Here is a 25,136-nt window from a genome sequence, read left to right on the forward strand (position 1 = left end):
CTCTAAGGCCGTTAGTATCTTGTACTTTCCCTTCAGTCAAAAAGGTACTGCAGAATTCCTGATACAAGACTTTGTGCTGAAAGACCAAGTGTGCTTTGCAAAATAAAGTGAAATCTATGATTCCACTGAAACATACATTTACATATGAGCCCCTGCATGCATTAGATGTCATAATCCTTTCATCTTGCAGTGGATGTGTGTATACTTGTGTGCCTCTGTGATCTTGCTTTCTGTCGAAGCGCAGCATTGCAGAGCACAAGCTGCATACTAACCCAATCATTAAGACATAAATGAGAACATCAGAATCTATCTGCAGTCTCGCACACAGCAGTCCCGAGATAGAGAGGCAGGGGTGGGGGGGGGGGGGGGGGGGCTGACCAATCCGTCTTCAATCTCTCCTTCCTCCTCTTCTAATGTTTGCATCTCCTAATTTCTCTCTTGCTCTCTCACTTCCTCTCCTCTGACAGAAGCACAGGGTGGAACTTCTTGCCTCTAGTTTTTAGTCTTATTGGTGGCAGCAAAGCAGCAAAGTCTCAGACCAGGTGACCACATCCAATTCTACCCTTCCTTTCTGATTTTGTCCTGCATTTTAAACATCGGACAATCTTTTCCCAGTTTCCCATATGTGTCATAAAAAGAAATCATCAGCGAGAACATAAAAAGATGGACAAGGAATAAACAAAAGAGGAACAGAAGACAGGGAAGAGAAGCCTCCTGTGTGCTGTCGTGTGGTTGCTAGAAAGAGTCAAACTAGTGCTTCGGATGAGGAGGTGAAAAGCTATGAGAAAGAAGAGATCAGGGGTCTTTCAGCAGATCCGTTGCAGCCAGAGAACCAATGAGGAGCGAGAGGAAGAGAGGCAGAGTGACAACAGAAGGCACACCGAGGGCCTTGAGGGCTTTTTAATTCCTTGAGGTCAAAGCAGACGCTACTGACCTCTCTGGCTCTCTGGAGACCCTGAACAGTGAGAGTGATTCCCATCTTCCTCCATCTCATCTTCCTCTGTGGCAATGCATCGTGTATTGTGATCAGTGCTCTGAGCTCCAGGTGACGAAGATTCAATCTGCTGCAGAGCTTGAGTTCCATGTTGGTGCATGTGTGTCCCTGCAGTACATCACTGTGAGTGTGTGCATGCATAAACACACACACACACACACACACACACACACATAACATGGAGCACTGTCCTTGAGTTCCTTGGTGGGATAATGTTATTCCAAATTGATCTCCTCAGAAGCTTTGCTGACGGAGCACTTTTTGTTTGACCTGATTTGTTGCAAAAACACCTCAAATAAACAATCATGAAGTCTATAGTTTCTGTTCAAGATCATCATAATCTCTTGCAAGTTAGCATGCAACAATGATGAGATTATCATCACGCGCATGGAGGTCACGGATGGAACGATGTCTGAATGAAATACAATGACCTCATACTTCATAGAATGACCCCGTACTACATACAATGACCTCATACTACATACAATGACCTCATATTACATACAATGACCTCATACTACATACAATGACCTCATACTACATACAATGACCTCATACTACATACAATGACCTCATACGACATACAATGACCTCATACTACATACAATGACCTCATACGACATACAATGACCTCATACTACATACAATGACCTCATACTACATACAATGACCTCATACTACATACTACATACAATGACCTCATACTACATACAATGACCTCATACTACATACTACATACAATGACCTCATACTACATACTACATACAATGACCTCATACTACATACAATGACCTCATACTACATACAATGACCTCATACTACATACAATGACCTCATACTACATACAATGACCTCATACTACATACTACATACAATGACCTCATACTACATACTACATACAATGACCTCATACTACATACAATGACCTCATACTACATACAATGACCTCATACTACATACAATGACCTCATACTACATACTACATACAATGACCTCATACTACATACTACATACAATGACCTCATACTACATACAATGACCTCATACTACATACAATGACCTCATACTACATACTACATACAATGACCTCATACTACATACTACATACAATGACCTCATACTACATACTACATACAATGACCTCATACTACATACAATGACCTCATACTACATACTACATACAATGACCTCATACTACATACAATGACCTCATACTACATACAATGACCTCATACTACATACAATGACCTCATACTACATACTACATACAATGACCTCATACTACATACAATAACCTCATACTACATACTACATACAATGACCTCATACTACATACTACATACAATGACCTCATACTACATACAATGACCTCATACTACATACAATGACCTCATACTACATACTACATACAATGACCTCATACTACATACAATGACCTCATACTACATACAATGACCTCATACTACATACAATGACTTCATACTACATACAATGACCTCATACTACATACAATGACCTCATACTACATACTACATACAATGACCTCATACTACATACTACATACAATGACCTCATACTACATACTACATACAATGACCTCATACTACATACAATGACCTCATACTACATACTACATACAATGACCTCATACTACATACAATGACCTCATACTACATACAATGACCTCATACTACATACTACATACAATGACCTCATACTACATACAATAACCTCATACTACATACTACATACAATGACCTCATACTACATACTACATACAATGACCTCATACTACATACAATGACCTCATACTACATACAATGACCTCATACTACATACTACATACAATGACCTCATACTACATACAATGACCTCATACTACATACAATGACCTCATACTACATACAATGACTTCATACTACATACAATGACCTCATACTAACCCTGATCAAATACAATCAGACAATTATTTGTTGACAATTTCTTTGCTCACTGTGAAATATTGTTTTTATTTCTTCTGACGCTGGAGTATTTCATTTAATTGTGTTCAACATGGAATATTATAAAATGATGAGAGGTTTGGTGTTATTAAAGTTCACAACCAAATCTTTCTACCTTTCTTTCACTATTGTTGGTGGAGCGCAGTGATGTGGCGTGTGTGTGTGTGTATGTGTGTGTGTGTGTGTGTGTGTGTGTGTGTGTGTGTGTGTGTGTGTGTGTGTGTGTGTACTCTAGCAGCTCTTGGGTTCACAGCTAGCTTGTTGCTGACCTGCCCAGACAAGACCTCCATTATTATCGAGACCTCCTGCAGCTCTGATAATTAAACAGTTATGATGATGTTCTGCTGTGCTTTAAGAGGTTGTGAATGTACGTGTGTGTGTGTGTGTGTGTGTGTGAGTGTGTGTGTGTGTGTGTGTGTGTGTGTGTTCCTAGATTACAGCTTTTGATTTTGTACCTCACATCATCCAGACCTCACATTGACGGCACTTTTTACAGTATTCATTTATATCAAACAGAATTTAATCCAGATAGCATATCATTCTAAAACGTTTGTATATATTATACATATTATGTAATATAAATTATTAATGTCTTTATCAGCCTAGAAATGAGGGACTTTTAAAGGGTGAGAATAGAAAACAAACACAGTTTCCTTCCTGAAAGAAAATCATTTAAACTTTATCAGCCTCACTGAAGTCAAGGCGCCGTCTGTAAATCGCTAAATGTTTTCACAATTGTTTTTATATTTTTTGTAATAAATTATCCTGAATACCAATGCATGCCTAAATGTAGAGCACCGTGGCAGCGAGTGAAGGAACTCAGTTTCTGTGACCTTGGAATCATTAGCTTCTTTACAGAAAGCAACGAGTTGACAGTAAAGTCTTAAACTGTTCACAAAATCAAAGTATTAATTACTGAAGCAGAGATAAACTATATCGACACACTTTGAAGATGCCTCCCTTATCTTTCATTCCAGATAAACACATGGAATCATTTCCTTTTCATGAAGAAATGATGAGCAACACATTTGAGGGCAGTCACTGAAAGACATGTTTGAAGATGGACATGAATACATATGGAGCGCTTTGATTCGGGTCTCTTTTTATCTCAAAAGAATTGAGCAAATTAGGACATGGGCTACATTTTGAATGATCTGATCCTGACATGTCTGTCAGCGACCCCTGTGGGAGGAGTCTGATAACAAGTGTAATATCAACACTGCCAAGGCACCACGCCATCCCTCTGACTCTGTTCTACATGTGTGTTTGCTTCATAAAGATAGAAACATAGCCAGCAGAAGCACACAGCTCTGTGTGTTTCCTCCACTGGGTTTCTGCTGGCAACCTTCTGGCCCATTTGTCATCCAACTGCTGCAGTACACACTGCAAGGAGGGGGGGGGGGGGGGGGGGGGCATGTACAGCAGCAGCAGCAGTACACCTCCACCAAGAGAAAGGGATTTCCCTGTGACTTTGTCTCGTTGTCTATTGCTTTACAGTTTTTGTCGATTGCTACACGACAGTGGGCACAACTGGAGTCACATGTGCAAAACTCTAACTACAGTCTGCACTACCAACAGTCACCTGAGCTAAACAGTTCACTTCACCTGCAAAACTCATCCCAAGCAACACAACTCTTAACACACGGCTCAACACACACTCAGTGCAGCCAAACACTGCACAACCCTCACTGAGATGACACACACACACACTATATATATATATATATATATATATATATATATATATATATATATATATATATATATATATATATATATATGTGTGTGTGTGTGTGTGTGTGTGTGTGTGTGTGTGTGTGTGTGTGTTCAGTCTAAAACAAGACAGCTGCTCAGCCTCCAGCTGAAGTTGCAGTCATCAGAGTTTAAAGGCACGAGGCTGAACTCTCTTCTGTGTTGAATGTTCACAGTTTGACAGCAGTGTGTCAGCGTTTGAACAAAGTGCTGTAAATCCACAGTGTTGTGCAGGTTGTGTTAAAGTCATGCGATAAGTGTGTAGAGCTTTGAAAACTGTGTTCAAGCAATGAAAAAAGAACTAGAGTTTGTTCACATGAGCTGCTGCTGTGCAGACTGAGTCAGAGTTTTGCACATGTGACTCCAGTTGTGCTCGCTGTCCTTTAGCAATCGACAAAAACTGTAATAACTTACTTATTGCTTTAATAACTTACCGTATTACACAGGTTTGCATGCTGTGGTGCAGGAATGAGACACGAAGGCAGAAGGAGTTGATCACTTAGCTGCAGGTACATGTGCATGTACACCAGCAGGCACATGTGCATGTACATGTGCATGTACATGTGCATGCACATGCACATGTACATGCACATGTACATGCACATCACACCAGCGTGGCCCAGCAGCTCAGCGCAGGCTGAGGGCTGCACTGGGTGTTGATTCATCACTCTCACTCACAGTAGCTCCATCTTGCTGATAATTGTCTTTGTCAAATTAATTATCAGTGCGACAGAGCCGATGAAATACATCCGGATAACCTCGATTAATCAACAAAATGAGTTTAAGGGCAAATGTTTTGTTCATAGAGATGTGCTCCCTGGAGAACATGTGTTCTTTCTTCATCCATCACCATCCTCACATCCATCATTTCTCATTTCTCCGTCATTCTCTCTCTGACAGAGTTCAGGGTTCAGAATACTTTGACGTGTCTGAGTGGTTCGTTAGTCTTCCAGCTGCCATGTTGTGTGACGCCGTCTTCCTGGATGTGTCTTGAGAGATTATGACAGGAGATTTTGGACGAGACTTATTCCCGTTCATAAACACGTTAGATATTTATTTAACTACATGCAATGTTGGGTTATATTAATAACATTAAAACACTGTTTTCCGGGTTATTACTGATGGGAGCTAGCGACCAGCAATAACTTTGATTTGGATTTAACAGTAACTATTTAAGTATCCTGACTTGTGGAAAGTGATGCCAGCTCGATCTCTTTGAACGCTGTCAACCAGTTGCAGCTGGTGATTGTAAACAATACTCAGGTATCCCATGAAATATCAGGTTTGAGGAGGCATCCACTTTTTCCTATCTCTGTCGTTGCTCATAGAACATCTATGCAACGACATTTCTTCACGTTCACGAGATGTTCTTTCAGAACGTCGTTCTCCAAACAGAACATTCAGCAGGATGTGATTTTCCTAAAGTTCATAGTGATCAAGGGACTTGAAGTGAGATGAACAAGTGAAAAATACAGACATTGATTTGGTGAAATCATTAATATGTTCTTACCGGACGATTCCGACTTCCGACTGTAGCAATAATTCTCGTATGCTTCTTCTCAGAGGCTGCAGACTGATGAACACACCATTCTTCCATAAAGTAGCAAGTGATGCGTGGTCGCTTGTAGTTGACTAATGTATGTTAGCTTGCTAGCGTACGGCGGTGACATCACTTGACCATGTGCATGCGTCATATGTTTCCTCTTTCCACTGGCAGGACGACGTCCGGCCAGTGGGACCAGAGAACAGCTCTTTCGTTCATAATTCACTTCCTGCCATGACCGCAGATCCTTCATTCATTGCGTTTTCATGCGTCCCGTTCAACACTCATACAGCTTGTGGTATTTTTCCCTTTTTACTACATTGAAGCGCGTCAGATGTCTCAGCATAAGGGTGGGAGGTTATTCTATTTTGACACACGGTCACTTTGTTTAGCGCTATTCTCCTTCAACAACAATGTGCAGCCTTGGTGTTTGGTTATTATGTTAGCATGATTTTTATTTGCCAAATGAGCAGCTCGTATCAAAATATAAGAGGCGGTGTTCATCTGTGTGTGTGTGTGTGAGTTAGCTGTATATGTACATGTTTTTGTTGTGCGTCTGCCACAAACAGCAGTTGGGTCATAATTTGACCTCATGTGTGCACAGAGTCATTCAAATATCAGCTGCAGGTAACTGGATGTCTGTCAGGGAGCTGCGTGCTTTCTGCACCGATTCTTTCCATCCAATGTCTTCAGTTTCCTCGGCTAAACCCGCCTGTTGCTTGTTGCTTGTTGCCTGTTGCCTGTTGCCTGTTGCTTGTTGCCTGTTGCCTGTTGCCTATTGCTTGTTGCCTGTTGCTTGTTGCCTGTTGCCTGTTGCCTGTTGCTTGTTGCCTGTTGCCTGTTGCTTGTTGCCTGTTGCTTGTTGCCTGTTGCTTGTTGCCTGTTGCCTGTTGCTTGTTGCCTGTTGCTTGTTGCCTGTTGCCTGTTGCTTGTTGCCTGTTGCATGTTGCTTGTTGCCTGTTGCTTGTTGCCTGTTGCTTGTTGCCTGTTGCCTGTTGCTTGTTGCCTGTTGCCTGTTGCTTGTTGCCTGTTGCCTGTTGCTTGTTGCTTAGAACATTAGCTGCGTTACATTTTTACGACCTCTGGTTTGTTTTTTCTTTGTTTCAGTTCACGCTTGAAGACATTTATTTAGTTTAGTCGTGCAAACTCGTTTGTTTACTTCTGGGAATGTGGATGCTGTTTTTTCTATTATATTTGGTGTAACCTTTGCAGTTTGACCTGTCAGCCCCCATCTTGAGATCCCATGGGGCTTTGCAGCTGCTGCTGCTGTAGCAATGAAAGAGATGGTTTTCATGCTGCTCCTACTAAAGCAGCACTTGTGTTTGACCTCTTACATCTTGGACTGCCGCTCTGTCGCCGCTTCAATGGACCGCTCATTTCATCCAACACTGGGAGAGCTTGCAGAATGATAATCTGTGCTTCTGGGGAAATGACATTTTCTTCAGGAGACAGTATACAGTGCATATAGGGTCCATTCTTCATTTCAATAATCCAACATTACATTTTGAAATGCCTCTTCTTGGAATATTTAACCATTTGCTAACATCACAGATCCAAAAGGATGCTCTAGTATCACTATTTGTAGTCAGAGAAACATTTTCATTTCCTGTCTCTAAAGATGTTCTTAGCTTGTTGACTGCAAAGCTTTTTGCAGCCGGACATAACGTCTTCTAGTGCTCCGAGACTAAAGCTTTATATTCCTGTGAAAAGTGAGACTAAAGCTTTATATTCCTGTGAAAAGTGAGACTAAAGCTTTATATTCCTGTGAAAAGTGAGACTAAAGCTTTATATTCCTGTGAAAAGTGAGACTAAAGCTTTATATTCCTGTGAAAAGTGAGACTAAAGCTTTATATTTCTGTGAAAAGGTAAAAGCAAAGACAATGACAGAAGTTTTGATCATGTCTCTCGCAAAACTTCAAAGTCTGCGAATATCAGTCTATTGTTCACTTCCTGGTCCGTCATTTAGTCCGAGGATCATTTAAATGAGAAGAACAGAAAAGAGGATGAAGAGTAATGGAAACCTGCAATGCAGTGAAGCAATGAGGAAGTGAAGCAGTGAGGAAGTGAAGCAGTGAAGAAGTGAAGCAGTGAAGAAGTGTAGCAGTGAAGAAGTGAAGCAATGAGGAAGTGAGGAAGTGAAGAAGTGAAGCAGTGAGGAAGTGAGGAAGTGAAGAAGTGAAGCAGTGAAGAAGTGAAGCAGTGAAGAAGTGAAGCAGTGAGGAAGTGAAGCAGTGAAGAAGTGAAGCAGTGAAGAAGTGAAGCAGTGAAGCAATGAGGAAGTGAGGAAGTGAAGAAGTGAAGCAGTGAAGAAGTGAAGCAGTGAGGAAGTGAAGCAGTGTAGCAGTGAAGAAGTGAAGCAATGAGGAAGTGAAGAAGTGAAGCAGTGAGGAAGTGAAGCAGTGAGGAAGTGAAGCAGTGTAGCAGTGAAGAAGTGAAGCAATGAGGAAGTGAGGAAGTGAAGAAGTGAAGCAGTGAGGAAGTGAAGCAGTGAAGAAGTGAAGCAGTGAAGCAATGAGGAAGTGAGGAAGTGAAGAAGTGAAGCAGTGTAGCAGTGAAGAAGTGAAGCAATGAGGAAGTGAAGAAGTGAAGCAGTGAGGAAGTGAAGCAGTGAAGAAGTGAAGCAGTGAAGAAGTGAAGCAGTGAAGCAATGAGGAAGTGAGGAAGTGAAGAAGTGAAGAAGTGAAGCAGTGAGGAAGTGAAGCAGTGTAGCAGTGAAGAAGTGAAGCAATGAGGAAGTGAAGAAGTGAAGAAGTGAAGCAGTGAGGAAGTGAAGAAGTGAAGCAGTGAAGAAGTGAGGAAGTGAAGCAGTGTAGCAGTGAAGAAGTGAAGCAATGAGGAAGTGAGGAAGTGAAGAAGTGAAGCAGTGAAGAAGTGAGGAAGTGAAGCAGTGTAGCAGTGAAGAAGTGAAGCAATGAGGAAGTGAAGAAGTGAAGCAGTGAGGAAGTGAAGCAGTGTAGCAGTGAAGAAGTGAAGCAATGAGGAAGTGATGAAGTGAAGAAGTGAAGCAGTGAGGAAGTGAAGCAGTGAAGAAGTGAAGCAGTGAAGAAGTGAAGAAGTGAAGCAATGAGGAAGTGAGGAAGTGAAGAAGTGAAGTAGTGAAGAAGTGAAGCAGTGAGGAAGTGAAGCAGTGTAGCAGTGAAGAAGTGAAGCAATGAGGAAGCGAAGAAGTGAAGAAGTGAAGCAGTGAGGAAGTGAAGCAGTGAAGAAGTGAAGCAGTGAAGAAGTGAAGCAGTGAAGCAATGAGGAAGTGAGGAAGTGAAGAAGTGAAGCAGTGAAGAAGTGAAGCAGTGAGGAAGTGAAGCAGTGTAGCAGTGAAGAAGTGAAGCAATGAGGAAGTGAAGAAGTGAAGCAGTGAAGAAGTGAAGCAGTGAGGAAGTGAAGAAGTGAAGCAGTGAAGAAGTGTAGCAGTGAAGAAGTGAAGCAATGAGGAAGTGAAGAAGTGAAGCAGTGAAGAAGTGAAGCAGTGAGGAAGTGAAGAAGTGAAGCAGTGAAGAATTGAAGCAGTGAGGAAGTGAAGAAGTGAAGCAGTGAAGCAGTGAAGAAGTGAAGCAGTGAAGAAGTGAAGCAGTGAGGAAGTGAAGAAGTGAAGCAGTGAAGAATTGAAGCAGTGAGGAAGTGAAGAAGTGAAGCAGTGAAGAAGTGAAGAAGTGAAGAAGTGAAGAAGTGAAGCAGTGAAGCAGTGAAGAAGTGAAGAAGTGAAGCAGTGAGGAAGTGAAGAAGTGAAGCAGTGAAGCAGTGAAGAAGTGAAGCAGTGAAGCAGTGAAGAAGTGAAGCAGTGAAGCAGTGAAGAAGTGAGGCAGTGAAGCAGTGAAGCAGTGAAGAAGTGAAGAAGTGAAGCAGTGAAGAAGTGAAGCAGTGAAGAAGTGAAGAAGTGAAGCAGTGAAGAAGTGAAGAAGTGAAGCAGTGAAGAAGTGAAGCAGTGAAGCAGTGAAGAAGTGAAGCAGTGAAGAAGTGAAGCAGTGAAGAAGTGAAGAAGTGAAGCAGTGAAGAAGTGAAGAAGTGAAGCAGTGAAGAAGTGAAGCAGTGAAGAAGTGAAGCAGTGAAGAAGTGAAGAAGTGAAGCAGTGAAGAAGTGTAGCAGTGAAGCAGTGAAGAAGTGAAGAAGTGAAGCAGTGAAGAAGTGTAGCAGTGAAGAAGTGAAGCAGTGAAGAAGTGAAGAAGTGTAGCAGTGAAGAAGTGAAGCAGTGAAGAAGTGAAGAAGTGAAGAAGTGAAGCAGTGAAGAAGTGAAGAAGTGAAGAAGTGAAGAAGTGAAGAAGTGAAGAAGTGAAGCAGTGAAGAAGTGAAGAAGTGAAGCAGTGAAGAAGTGTAGCAGTGAAGAAGTGAAGCAGTGAAGAAGTGAAGAAGTGAAGCAGTGAAGAAGTGAAGCAGTGAAGAAGTGAAGAAGTGAAGCAGTGAAGAAGTGTGTTCTGTGATTGACAAGCGGCAATGAGCCTCTGCATGTGTGTGCGTGTGTGCGTGTGTGTGTGTGCGTGTGTGTGTTTGTCCGTGTGCGCGTGTTTGTGCGTGTTTGTGTGTGCGTGTGCGTGTGTGTAGGTGTGTGTGTGTGTGTGTGTGTGTAGGTGTGTGTAGGTCTGTGTGTGTGTGTGTGTAGCGCTCCTGTACTGTCCTGCATGTTGAAGAGTTGCAGTAATCTGGTGCGTTGCTCCGTCAGCTGTTTCACCACAACATTGTAGATGAGACTCTGACAGTGCAGAGCCGTCCAAGGCCACTTAGAACCACATACATATATACACATATATATATATATATATATATATATATATATATATATATATATATATATATATATATATATATATATATATACATATATAACCACATTTCCACACACACACACAGATACATACAGACAGATGAGACTCAACAGGCCAGCAGGAGGGGCTGTAACAACACAGATGATATCCATTGAAGAGTTTGCAGATTGGTGAGTAGTGAAACTGAAGTCTTACTTTAAAACCTCAAAAGCAAACGCTGCGCTTGCTTTGACCACACGAGTGTTTTCAGTCCTTCAGCCAGCGTTGTGAGTTCCTGCTGCCACACGCCTCTCATCTCTCTTTAAACAACCCACAAACAGTCACTGAAGTTGTTGCTGTCAGTTTCAACTTTAGCAGATGTGTTTTCACCTGAAGTGCCTGGAGCGTCTCTTGAGTATCTGCATCTGCTCCTCTGCGCTGTGTTCTTTCTCTTTGAGTTCAGCATAAGTTAATGGGTGGTGCAAAAGGAGGTGAAAGTTCACAGTCGGTGGTTGAGGAGAAAACTGTATTTATTCTCTTTATATAATTGAGAGAAACTCCATCCTACGACTATCTCTATCGTGACACTATCTCTCTCACTCGCTGTCTTTCTCCCACTCTGAGATGGACAGCAGGATGACACATCCCTATCCTGGGTCCACAGGAGACGGATGGTCGTGAGATCTCGCGTGCAGCATCATGGGCGTCGCTATGGGACGGAGCGCAAAAGGACACGGCCGTGTGGCAAAGAGCCAAAAAGAGACGTGTTTCCACAGCACATGTTCCCTTTACACAGGCTCACGGGACCCGCCCCTTCGTGTTTTTGTCACATGGTCTCCTGTCACCTTGATTTGACCTACTGAAGGTCGTCGTCCTTGTATAAAAGCTTCACCATTGAGAAATGTGAAAGGAGTGAGAGAACGGTTACCACATGGAGAGACCTTGGTTATGGAGGCAAAGCTAAGAGGTCGCTTTAGGTGCTGTTTAAAGATAATCTTCACTTGTGATGTTGTTTATTATTCAGCTTTACATTATGAATGAGCCTCAGTGCAAATAATCAGTCAGACCTCGACTTTCATATCTGAGCTTCCGCTTGTCGGGGAAATGCCAGACGAACCCAAAACAGACACAACTTGACACTCGTTGCTAGTGACATTGTTGGTGCAGTGTACTGCTGCGTTTCCCTTTGCTGACAATATGATCCAAACACCGGCGACACGAGGACACGAGGTGGAAAATGAGCTGCACAAGCGAGACGCAAAAGACAAGGAGTTACTCTCTCACACTGTACACGGACACATTCACACACACGGAGTCACTGAGAATGTGCACAAGATGTGACATCAGGCAATGTGGAAACATTCAGTGGTGACATTCACGCAGCGCTAGATTAGTGAGAAGGGCAGAATGTGTGTGTGTGTGTGTGTGTGTGTGTGTGTGTGTGTGTGTGTGTGTGTGTGTGTGTGGTGTCCACGGAAACCAACCTTATCTTCAACTGGAAATCCAATTATTAACGCACAGCAATTTACTGTACACTATCTGTGTATGTGTGCAGAATGTCAGTGTGCACGTTTCAGCCTACATGAACATGTGATGATCCTCAGCCTACATGAACATGTGATGATCCTCAGTCTACATGAACATGTGATGATCCTCAGCCTACATGAACATGTGATGATCCTCAGCCTACATGAACATGTGATGATCCTCAGCCTACATGAACATGTGATGATCCTCAGTCTACATGAACATGTGATGATCCTCAGCCTACATGAACATGTGATGATCCTCAGCCTACATGAACATGTGATGATCCTCAGCCTACATGAACATGTGATGATCCTCAGCCTACATGAACATGTGATGATCCTCAGCCTACATGAACATGTGATGATCCTCAGCCTACATGAACATGTGATGATCCTCAGCCTACATGAACATGTGATGATCCTCAGTCTACATGAACATGTGATGATCCTCAGTCTACATGAACATGTGATGATCCTCAGCCTGCATGAACATGTGATGATCCTCAGCCTACATGAACATGTGATGATCCTCATCCTACATGAACATGTGATGATCCTCAGCCTACATGAACATGTGATGATCCTCAGCCTACATGAACATGTGATGATCCTCAGTCTACATGAACATGTGATGATCCTCAGCCTACATGAACATGTGATGATCCTCAGTCTACATGAACATGTGATGATCCTCAGCCTACATGAACATGTGATGATCCTCAGCCTACATGAACATGTGATGATCCTCAGTCTACATGAACATGTGATGATCCTCAGCCTACATGAACATGACAGACCATTCACATCAACAGTTACTATGTTGAAGCAATATTTACATTATGATTATGACCCGACTTAATTTGACAGTTTCTAAGAATAGTTTCCAAATGTATAGCATGTGATTTTCTTGTTTGACTCACATATTGCATTTGAACGTTCCCTATTGATATGCAGACATGTGAAAGAATTAGATTCCTAATGCTACATACAGAGCAGAGAGGGCTTTCTAGAAATGCAAAAGGTTTTAATAATAAGTCCACACACCGTTATCCCAAAGCATCGCCTGCGTGTCTGTTATTCAACCTTGAGGATATCATTTATTCATTTTGTGCCATCATTACTTCTCAAGCGCTCCTCTTTTTCTGCATTACTTACATCTGCCTGGAATAAAACACAATATAGATACTTTCCACAGTCACTCGTCTCCTTGCATGTTTGATTCAGATGTTTTTGCCAACATGATGACATTTTGTGCCCATGTGTATATTTCATGTTCAAGGATTTATTTTGTTTTTGGAAACATTTGTCATCCAGATGAGCTACATGACTAATATACAAAGATCAACATGCACAGTCTCTTCTCTTCTTTCTGGCTCACAACAGTCAGAATCTATTGGGGACCACAAACACAATAGAAGCCCAGTTTCAACCATGAACTGTGTATTTGAGCTCATCTCACATTTCTTTGTGTTATTAATTGTTGGTGAAGTGACAGCAGTCCTGCTGTGTTTGCATCAGATACTGATAATAACTTAGATTGTCGTCTTTTGATATTGTACACTGTAACAAGATTATTGTAGAATTTACAGTAACCTGCCGGCAGCATTTAGCAAGTAGCTGTAGTTATTTCACAGTATGCTTACCGTGAAATGAATCACAGTACCTGTGTACATTTTTACAGTAATCAGTCAGTACCGATTTGCTGTTTTTAACAGCAAATCCTCGACTACTGTAAAATTCATTACTGTATTCATTTTAATACTGTAAATGAATAACAGTCAAATAATAACATACAGTAAAATAAAGACACTCATTTCTTTCAACAAAAGTAATTTATTGTAATACTTTAAAAATGTTAGACAAAAGTTACATTTGTATATATATATATATATATATATATATATATATATATATATATATATATATATATAAAATCGTGACCATTATAACTAATAATATATATATATTTATATATGATATATATCATATACTGTATATAGATAGATAGACAGATATTTAAAACAACAGCACTTTTTCATGGCATACATTCAATATGCAAAACAGAACAAACAAAATTTTGTATTTTTCTCTTTGTCTACTTTTATCATTTAGCGTTGTCGATCCCTGCAGCGGAGTCTCTTTCTCAACTTGACTCTTCTTTCTGGGTTACTGATTCTGATTAGAAATACCACAACATGTTCATACTACTGACCACACTTTGAAACTGTGCGTTAGTGTTCCCGGTCCATAAAGGTTCATTTAGGGGGAAAGCAAGAAGATGAGAAGCATTGTGTGGCTCACGTGGGGGGATGGGCACATACGAGCAGGATGGAGATGGTTCTCATAACAAACACCTGATTTTTTACTTTGAAATGTGTACAACTTCATACATGGGGATGCGAACAGTTGTTTTCACAGGGTTGTGTGTGTGTGTGTGTTTAAAGTCTTACCTGGCGTTGTTTTTCTGTTTTGCCTTGGTCTGCTTCAGTGTTATCTGTGCCACATGATGCCACACTGCAACAGAGAAAAGAGTCAAATCTTCTCCGAAATGAGCCTTTAAAGGGGAATTTAAGAAGTTAAGTTAAAAATCGAGAAAAAGGCTTAAGACCATGAATGGTTAACTAACGAGCGTACCAACACACACACACACACACACACACACACACACACACACACACACACACACACACACGATTCCAATCCATCCACAAGTGACACTAAACGCATGCCATTTATCAACTATATGAAGCTAAATTATTTATATCACAATTTATAGTGCACATAGTATATTTTGGTAATTTTAGTGACACTAACGTTAGTTTACTAGTGCAGGACGTGTCTCCATACTTCCCTTACGTAAGTTAGCTATGTTAGCTTCGTAGCGTTACTGTAATTAATGTACAGTTACAAAATGCTTGGCAAAAAGGAAAAATGAAGGAAAAATAAAGAGCGTGCTTACCTTGTTGTTGCAGATGTTGAAGTGTAGACTGCTCATAATGTTGCACGTTACCTGATTGTGTTGAGGGAGTAACGCTGAGTACATCGGGCACAGCATTATAATTACTGTCTCCCTCGAGTAACAACGGTTTCCCCCTCTGTCTGCATGATAGCAAAAAACCCGGGAATGAATTTTGACCATGATGCATTGCAGATCTAGAGCAACATGCTGTATATGAGTTTTACAGTAAGAATATGTCCAGTATACAGTAATATTACTGTGAAAACTACAGAAACCTGTTACAATGAGAGCTGTCTGTTTATAAGTGAAAGGTCTTCCAATAGGTGCACTTACTCACTTCTAAACCTTCCAACCACAACCGACCTCACAGTCTCTTTGCTCAGTTTTCACAGAGACAACTTTGCATATACTTTTGAACTGCAGTATACATTGTGCATTACATTTCAATCGGGACGTGTTTCATGAAGCATCTGTGTATCCTTCAGAAAACTCATTGACACAGAGAGGATGTTGGGTAACACGGCTTGTTGACCATCAAAGTGATGACTGCCCAGCAACAGCTACATTCATTAAACAGTGGATATCAGTGTGAATCAGTTGCAGAGGTCCTCGATGTTGCGCGCTCATGCATGTGTGTATGCGTTTCATCCAATGCAACACTCCCTAACTCATTGATTTCCTCTCTGTGCACCCCCTCCCCTTCCCTCTCTGTCTCTCTGTCCTAGATGGTTTATAAGCCCTGGCTGTGTTCTCAGTACTTCCAGACCACCCAATTGCACTGCAGTAAGCGAATCCCCTGTGGTCAGTACTGCCTGGAGGTGCAGAAGCGGTGCCCCTTCATCCTGCCCGACAATGAGGATCTCATTCATGGAGGCAGTCCCAGTTTTATATGTACAGGTACAAAACAAACATCCTACAGTTTGTGCTTTCTTCTGTTTGTTTTAGCCCCTGTGCTTGTTTTCTTGTAACCTCATTTTAAAGATTGGCATCAGTACATCCAGCTGCCCAGCGTGCGGCACAGCTCCACTGACACAAAAGTACTGACTATTTGAGGGATGAAGGAGCATTACTTCCCCAGATCCTGGGATTGGCAGGGCAGCAGGTGTATTTCACCTGGTGCCCAGTAGCTCACGCTCTTGGCCTGGGTGACATGTAGACATGTAGTGAGGACATAGTGAGCGTCCTGCTCAAGGATACTTCAGTCGGACCCTCTGATGCTCACAAAGGACGTTACAGTTACAGGATGCGCGAGTTAATCACCAGACTAACAGGGAGATGCACCAGAACAGCACCGAGAGGCACAGCGCAGGTTCAGTCTCCCCTAACACCCTAACCCTAACAGCCATAAACACACACACACGCGCACACACACGCACACACGCACACACACACACACACGCACACACACGCACACACACACACACACACACACACACACACACACACACACACACACACACACACACACACACACACACACACACACACAAGGAAGATGAGTGAGTGGGGATGCACCAATACAGTACAGAGTGTTGTGCCCTCAACATGGACACACACTTGCATCACATGTTGATGCTGCCCTCTGGTGGTCATGTTGAGCATCAGGTTACATTCATGAACAGTATGGAGGAAGACCTTCAAGTAGTGTATGTGTTTCTTATTTGTGAATCATTTAAACTGATTCATTTGTTTATGAAGAGTACTAAACATGGCAGTTTTTGTGGCTCTTTGAAATGTAAGTATGATGCAGAAATCTACATTTTTATTATAATTCACATTGTGTTGGTCCATTTCTGAATAGTTTCTGATTCACGCGTCTGTGGCTCTCTGCTGCGAGCCCATTCCTACTGAGAGCACTGACATCGAAGAGAACAAGAGGAAAAGGCAATGTTGCTTCTATCAGCGACTTCAGCTGTCGTAATGAAATCTATGGCAACAAGGTCGTATGTGTGGGATTGAGTCAAAATAAACTACAGCTCCCATGTTCATCGGAACTAAAAAACTTTGCCTGACTCCACAGATAATATTCAGCTAGTTGGATCAATTCAGTTGTTGGGCTTTGCCATGTGCATGTGCATTCTGCTCCGTGGAACCAAGCCGACGCTCTATTCAATACATACGTGTGCACAATAAAGGAGTGAGATGAAAAGAGTGATTGCAGCCCTTGCAGGTTTTGTCCTGCAGAACATGCATCATGTAAAACATGCATCATGTTGAACATGCAGGATGCAGAACATGCATCATGTAGAACATGCATCATGTAAAACATGCATCATGTAGAACATGCAGGTGTAGAACATGCATCATGTAGAACATGCAGGTGTAGAACATGCAGGATGTAGAACATGCATCATGTAGAACATGCAGGATGTAGAACATGCATCATGTAGAACATGCATCATGTAGAACATGCATCATGTAGAACATGCATCATGTAGAACATGTAGGATGCAGAACATGCATCATGTAGAACATGCATCATGTTGAACCTGTAGGATGCAGAACATGCATCATGTAGAACATGCAGGATGTAGAACATGCATCATGTAGAACATGCATCATGTAGAACATGCATCATGTAGAACATGTAGGATGTAGAACATGCATCATGTAGAACATGTAGGATGTCGAACATGCATCATGTAGAACATGCATCATGTAGAACATGCATAATGTAGAACATGTAGGATGTAGAACATGCAGGATGCAGAACATGCAGGATGCAGAACATGCAGGTGTAGAACATGCAGGATGCAGAACATGCATCATGTAGAACATGCATCATGTAGAACATGCATCATGTAGAACATGCAGGATGTAGAACATGCAGGTGTGGAACATGCAGGATGCAGAACATGCAGGTGTAGAACATGCAGGTGTAGAACATGCATCATGTAGAACATGCATAATGTAGAACATGCAGGTGTAGAACATGCATCATGTAGAACATGCATAATGTAGAACATGCAGGATGTAGAACATGCAGGTGTAGAACATGCATCATGTAGAACATGCATAATGTAGAACATGCAGGATGTAGAACATGCAGGATGCAGAACATGCAGGATGCAGAACATGCAGGTGTAGAACATGCATCATGTAGAACATGCATAATGTAGAACATGCAGGATGTAGAACATGCAGGATGCAGAACATGCAGGATGCAGAACATGCAGGTGTAGAACATGCATCATGTAGAACATGCATAATGTAGAACATGCAGGATGTAGAACATGCAGGTGTAGAACATGCAGGATGCAGAACATGCAGGTGTAGAACATGCATCATGTAGAACATGCATAATGTAGAACATGCAGGATGTAGAACATGCAGGATGCAGAACATGCAGGATGCAGAACATGCAGCGTCTTACTGTTCGTCTCCCTCAGGGCTGCTGGAGGACGCTCCCTCCGGCGTGGACCCGGCAGCAGAGTGCTGTGACGTCTGGTGGGACTCCAGCGTGGACAACCGCTCGCGGGGGACGCTGAAAAGAACTCACCCACCGTGCCAACACCGAACCTCCCTCAGCTCCTCGGCAGCCTGCAGACTGTGTAACAGCCGGCTCAAACTCTGCCTGCTGGTCCTCGTCCTCCTACACACTGTGGCCAGCCTCACCGCATCCCACAATGCAACAGGACTGGGCCTCTCCGCCATCACGCCTCTGGAGGAGAGCCCCGCCAACGAGGAGTGACAGAGCGGCCGGGAGGAGGGGAGGTCGTCGGGTGGGGGATTCCCTCACCATGGCAACCATGTGGAATAATACAGCCAGGCTCGGTGGGAACGGCGGGCGCCGAGCGCCTGCGGTCATCCTGCAGCGGTGTGGACGCTCGGAGACGACAGACACACAAATCAATCAGAAGAAATCCAGAAGGAACAGACATCCTCAACAGAAGGGGGCGATGCCACAGCCTTTGTTCAGCGGGAAGGTGGGCTTCCCCGTGGCTCTTCTTCTCTCACTGCGCTTTTTTTACACTGTTCCTGTTCATGGTGTCTGTTCTCTGGCTGACGACGGAACAACAGTCATGTTCTCTTTCTAACGGTCATCTTTCTTTGTTTCTGGTTCTCTCATACAGGAAGAAAATGTTCTCTAAGACAGATAATGTGTAAAGAATGAGCTGCAAGTCTGTGTGTGTGTGTGTGTGTGTGTGTGTGTGTGTGTGTGTGTGTGTGTGTGTGTGTGTGTGTGTGTGTGTGTGAGTGTGTGTGAGTGTGTGTGTGTTTCTCCCCCCACCCTCCCCATGGTGGACACACTCCTGGTCAACCTTCACTGGGTGTTGAATGTGTTGAATGTGGTTCTGAGATCCTTAACAAGCGCTCTGCTTAACACAGTTTATGGTTTTCCCAACACTTTGTTTTGTGAGATAATCTATTGACATTAATATTAGTATAATATTATCAGTAAAAAGTTACACCTGGAACAAAGAGGGAGCAGTTTTCACTGAGCAGTCAGTTTAAAATGTGTGTAGCAGATTAAAAACAGTTTTCCAGTGTAATGCAGGTCTGTTATCAGCATTTCGGGAGCAAACACAATGATTTGGCTAAAACTGATAGCTTGTTGGGCTGAGCCAAATGAACACTATATTATAACACATAAGTATACATAATATCATATTTAAATAAAGTGAATTAAAGTAATTGCTTCATGTGCTGGACTAAAGCATCAGGATTTGCTCTCAGGTTGTATTCTGTTGTGTTTTTCCGAAGATGAACTAAAGACACTGAAGTTATACATTATGATCACACGCACGTGTTTATAGCCGCCAGCTGTAAAGGCAGGAAGCATGAACGTGATGCAACATAACTGGACGTTAAAGAAAGCACAGATAAGCTCATTTTATCTCATAGAACAAAACATGAAACTGTGTTAAGCTTGTCTTAACCAAAGATGATATTTCAGATTGTGGTCACATTTTAGCAGCAATGCTCAGCAACGTTGCATTGCACTTTCATATTGCACCGGATCCCCAAATGTTGTTGTCGTTCCAGATGAATACGCTTTTGTCACTTTAGATTTTAAAGGTACTATCCAGTCAAAAGGATATCCATTCCTCTGCTTCCTAACCTTAACCTAAACCTAAACCCTAACCTTAACCTGAACCTTACCCTTAACCTTAACATGACACTTAACCTAAACCTTAACATGACCCTTAACCTACACCTTAACCTAAACCGAGACCTTAACCTAAACCTAGACCTTAACCTAAACATTAATCTTAACATTAATGTTAACCTAAACCCTAACCTAAACCTTAACCTTAACATGACACTTAACCTAAACCTTAACATGACCCTTAACCTACACCTTAACCGAGACCTTAACCTAAACCTAGACCTTAACCTAAACATTAATCTTAACATTAATGTTAACCCTAACCCTAACCTTAACCTAAACCTTAACCTTAACATGACACTTAACCTAAACCTTAACATGACCCTTAACCTACACCTAAACCTTAACCTAAACCTAGACCTTAACCTAAACCTTTACCTAAACCTTAATCTTAACCTAAACCTTAACCTAAGCCTAATCCTAAACTTTAACCTTAATCTTACCCTAAACCTTAATCTTAATTTAAACCTTAACCTAAACCTTAACCTTAATCTCAACCTAAACCTTAACCTTAATCTCAACCTAAATCTTAACCTTAACCTAAACCTTGGTTCTGTAGTATAAATCATTTTATTCCATCATCACTTCTTGAATAAAATACATTTCCAGCTCGCCCCTGATCAATACTGCCGTCTCCATCAGTCATTGGGAGCTCAGGCTTTGATTCACAGGACACATGATGACTGGATGTTACCTTTAAGGACTTTTGAGGACTTAAGTGTGGTAAGGTTAGGGTTAAGGTTAGGGTCAGCGTGCCACTCGCAGTAGCCTGAAGGAAAACGGCCGTCAGTGCACCGGGCGCGTTACACGACCACCCGGCCAGATGTTTGTTTCTATTGAATCAAAATGTGTAATCAATGTTCATGAACTGCATGTGGAGGCTCTCTGCAAGGTTATGACCGCCTCTTTTGTTAATGTCCTCAGCACCACTTTCAGCTCCTGTAGCATGAACCCGTCTTGTACCTTTCTCCTCAAAACATCTACTGTCTCATTAAGTAAAGGGCTTATTAAGATAAACAGTACAAACATGATCATCAACACAGTCAGACTCACTTAACGACATGCACATCCAAACTGTGAGCCGACAATTAAGGGTCAAAACATGGAGCATTCCTGTTTCTTTCTGAACTCACATCACTGCAGTACTGATGCATTCCACTGGGAGGTGCTGGAGAGCAGAGACACGTCCAGAGAGGAGTGTCACTGTAAACACTGATGGCATAACCTGATAATGTCCAAGTCAGCTGACGCTCATGTGTATTCTATGTTGACCAGTGAGTGAACAGAAAGGAATGTGTGACCTTATTAAGGGCTGACTTCTTCTTTGTTTCTACATCGTCTTTTGTCTTTTCAATGAACGAGGCTGTGAGATCAGGTATTTGAAGATGTTGTTGAATGCATTTTTTTCCCCACTCTCAAGTATGTTGATTACTTAAATGAGATGTCCAATAAGATATCTGATGTCAAACATTTTATTATACAGCTTATATGAGGATTTAAAATGCATTGTTATTCACACCACGTCTATATAACCAATATATTGGCTTATTTTGACACATATTCTGTTTGGTACCTTCCCCACTCTAGATATGACCATTCCTGCTTGCATGAAATACATAACTTCTCATTGTCATTCAGCACAGTACAGCCAAACCCATCGAGGATGACCGCAGTCAGTGATAGAAAAATGCTGCTATTCTATTGACCACCAGTAGATGGAGATATTTATATTCTTTTATATTGTGACTGCTGCTGAAGATCTATCTCACAAGGACTGTCATATGCAGAAGAGTCAGGAAGGCTGAGCTCTGGAGGAGAACATGAGGGGCCTGTGAGTAAAAGTGTGTTGGTGAGTATGTGTGAATGTGTCTGTTGCTAATTGCCGTGTTCTCGGGAGAGCTCACTAGTGTTGCTACGACCTTGAGGCCTGCAGGACAGTTGTGTGTTTTTAGACCCACAAGGACCTGCTACATTACTGTCTCATTATTCACTGCAGCCCTAAAGCTGCATGGACTGTAGTGTGGAACCATTGTCCTGTGCAATGTGTAATAACTGTCATTGCCCAAAGACCCAAAGCTGACTATAGGTTAGGAGTAACACGTCTGAATATCCCCTCAACTGGCATGGTGCACAGAAGGTCAGGAAGAAAGAAGTGGACAGCGAGCTGGTGCCAAAGCATAACTTGTATTGAGTCAAATAAACCCAAATATAACCGGATATGACGCGCTGCTTTTAATGATCAGACGTAATGGGCAACTTGAGGAAAACAGGGTCTATCAGTGTGGAAGAAATGTGCAACGTCGGCGACAAACAGAGTCCATCTCATAAGCCTCAAACAGCCCTCTGCATCAACACATGTTGGCCTCGGGGATCTCTTCAAGACATACATGTGATTTCATTTTGCCTACATGCCATCAGTTCACGCTGTGATGGAAGAACCCATCACAGACTGTCTGACATCCACAATAACCACGTGTGCTCCACATGCAGACGGGCATCCTCACTGCGGATGCTGTGCATGTGTGTTGTCCTTCATGCCACTGCAAGACATGTTAAAACCTGTGTGCAAGGTTTCTTCCAGAATATAATATAATTAGATTTGACCGATGTTAATCTCTGCATGCACACGACGGCTCCTCTGCTGTGATCATTCTAGTTCTTTAGTGTTTTGGTTTGTCACTTTATACTGCAACATACTGAGAAGACGCGTAGGGTGCTGTAGATTCAGACCCGACAGAGGTCACATTGAACGACACCAACATTTCCCTGCACATATAGACTGTGTGTACACAGACTTGTCCTCGTTCACTCCCCTCGGCCGCTCTCTTCTCCCAATAGTTCTGTTCTCTATCCTGTGGATCTATGCAGAAGCCCATTCCTTTTTTGGTTGTAAATACGTTCCCTAGTATGCTGAACAATGTATGTCTTTGCGTCCAGGTTTCCTTGTGTACTTTAAGTTGATGTCATGCTGTTACTTTCTTCTTCTTCTTCTTCTTCTTTTTTTTATTCCGAGCGTCTGAAATCATCGATGTTAAAAGAGAATGTGTTGAGGTTTAACCAATCGACTCGTCCTCTGCTTCGCGACCTTATTGTGAAAGGTTGAGGTTCCATGTGTGTGAAAGCGAAAGATTTATGATTATAGAAATGAAAAAGGTTCAAAGTCATATAGAAGTATCATTGCGGTTATGATTATTATGATTACTATTATACTACCAGTATATTGTAATATTATAGATGCTTTAGTTCAAGTAACTTCTTTAATTTTTTTACAAACAACTTTGATGAAATGATTTATAAAACACAAGTCATGACCTTTTCAAAAAGTATGAAAACTAATGCTACAATGATTAAAATTGTGTTCTGATGAAAATAAATACAGACATATAATCTGTTCCTCTGTTGTGTTTTTGTATTTGTATGTCATAGGCTTTCATAAACTAAACATGGACGTGTGTCCTCTGCTCCAGAGAGTATGATGTAAATAATAATTAACTGACATCAGAATTATTGCACTGGAATTTTTCCCAGATGAAAAAGGTATCCAGTCTAAAAAATAATGTCTCCATGGTTCCTTTGTTTTATTCTGCCTGAAGGATCTTGGTTCTTTTCCTCTCTGCTGCTCGGGCACCAGATAATACAACAATGACAAAAGATCTTTTGTACTCTGACATGAGGGAAAGCAATAATTAAACCATGGTATTCAAATCAAATTAAACTTATGATATGAATAACATTCCATTATATATTTCATTTAATCTTAGTGGAAAAATTTGTGTTTCAGAGGATGTGTTAATAATAGTTCAAATACTTAAACTAACTAAAGTTACAAAGTGACTCACATAACGCAGCCAGTCTATTCTAAAACTAAATATGAAAATACAAACTAAATAAATACAGAAACTCGGTACACTGATGCGTTTGTGCAGCACGACCTGCAGTCACATGGTCACATGACCCACGACCTGCAGTCACATGACCCACGACCTGCAGACACATGACCCACGACCTGCAGTCACATGGTCACATGACCCACGACCTGCAGTCACATGACCCACGACCTGCAGTCACATGGTCACATGACCCACAACCTGCAGTCACATGGTCACATGACCCACGACCTGCAGTCACATGGTCACATGACCCACGACCTGCAGTCACATGACCCACGACCTGCAGTCACATGACCCACGACCTGCAGTCACATGACCCACAACCTGCAGTCACATGGTCACATGACCCACGACCTGCAGTCACATGGTCACATGACCCACGACCTGCAGTCACATGACCCACGACCTGCAGTCACATGACCCACGACCTGCAGTCACATGGTCACATGACCCACAACCTGCAGTCACATGACCCACGACCTGCAGACACATGGTCACATGACCCACGACCTGCAGTCACATGACCCACGACCTGCAGACACATGACCCACGACCTGCAGTCACATGGTCACATGACCCACGACCTGCATTCACATGGTCACATGACCCACGACCTGCAGTCACAT

General features: G+C 42.1%; 1 protein-coding gene across 1 annotated transcript in view; it reads left to right on the plus strand.

The window, feature by feature from the left end:
• LOC137803383 (NALCN channel auxiliary factor 1) overlaps positions 1-23,977 on the plus strand; it is a 69,610-nt gene extending 45,633 nt beyond the window's left edge. Inside the window, exons 2-3 of the mRNA XM_068601793.1 lie at positions 16,236-16,407; positions 18,900-23,977. Coding sequence (XP_068457894.1) covers positions 16,236-16,407; positions 18,900-19,201 — 474 coding nt within the window. The 3' untranslated portion in view covers positions 19,202-23,977. The remainder of the gene's footprint in view (positions 1-16,235; positions 16,408-18,899) is intronic.
• Positions 23,978-25,136: the final 1,159 nt, after the last annotated feature.

This window comes from Clinocottus analis, unplaced genomic scaffold (genome assembly GCF_023055335.1).
Source record: "Clinocottus analis isolate CAN_PGR_092001 unplaced genomic scaffold, fCliAna1.0.p SCAF_54, whole genome shotgun sequence".
Taxonomy (NCBI): domain Eukaryota; kingdom Metazoa; phylum Chordata; class Actinopteri; order Perciformes; family Cottidae; genus Clinocottus; species Clinocottus analis.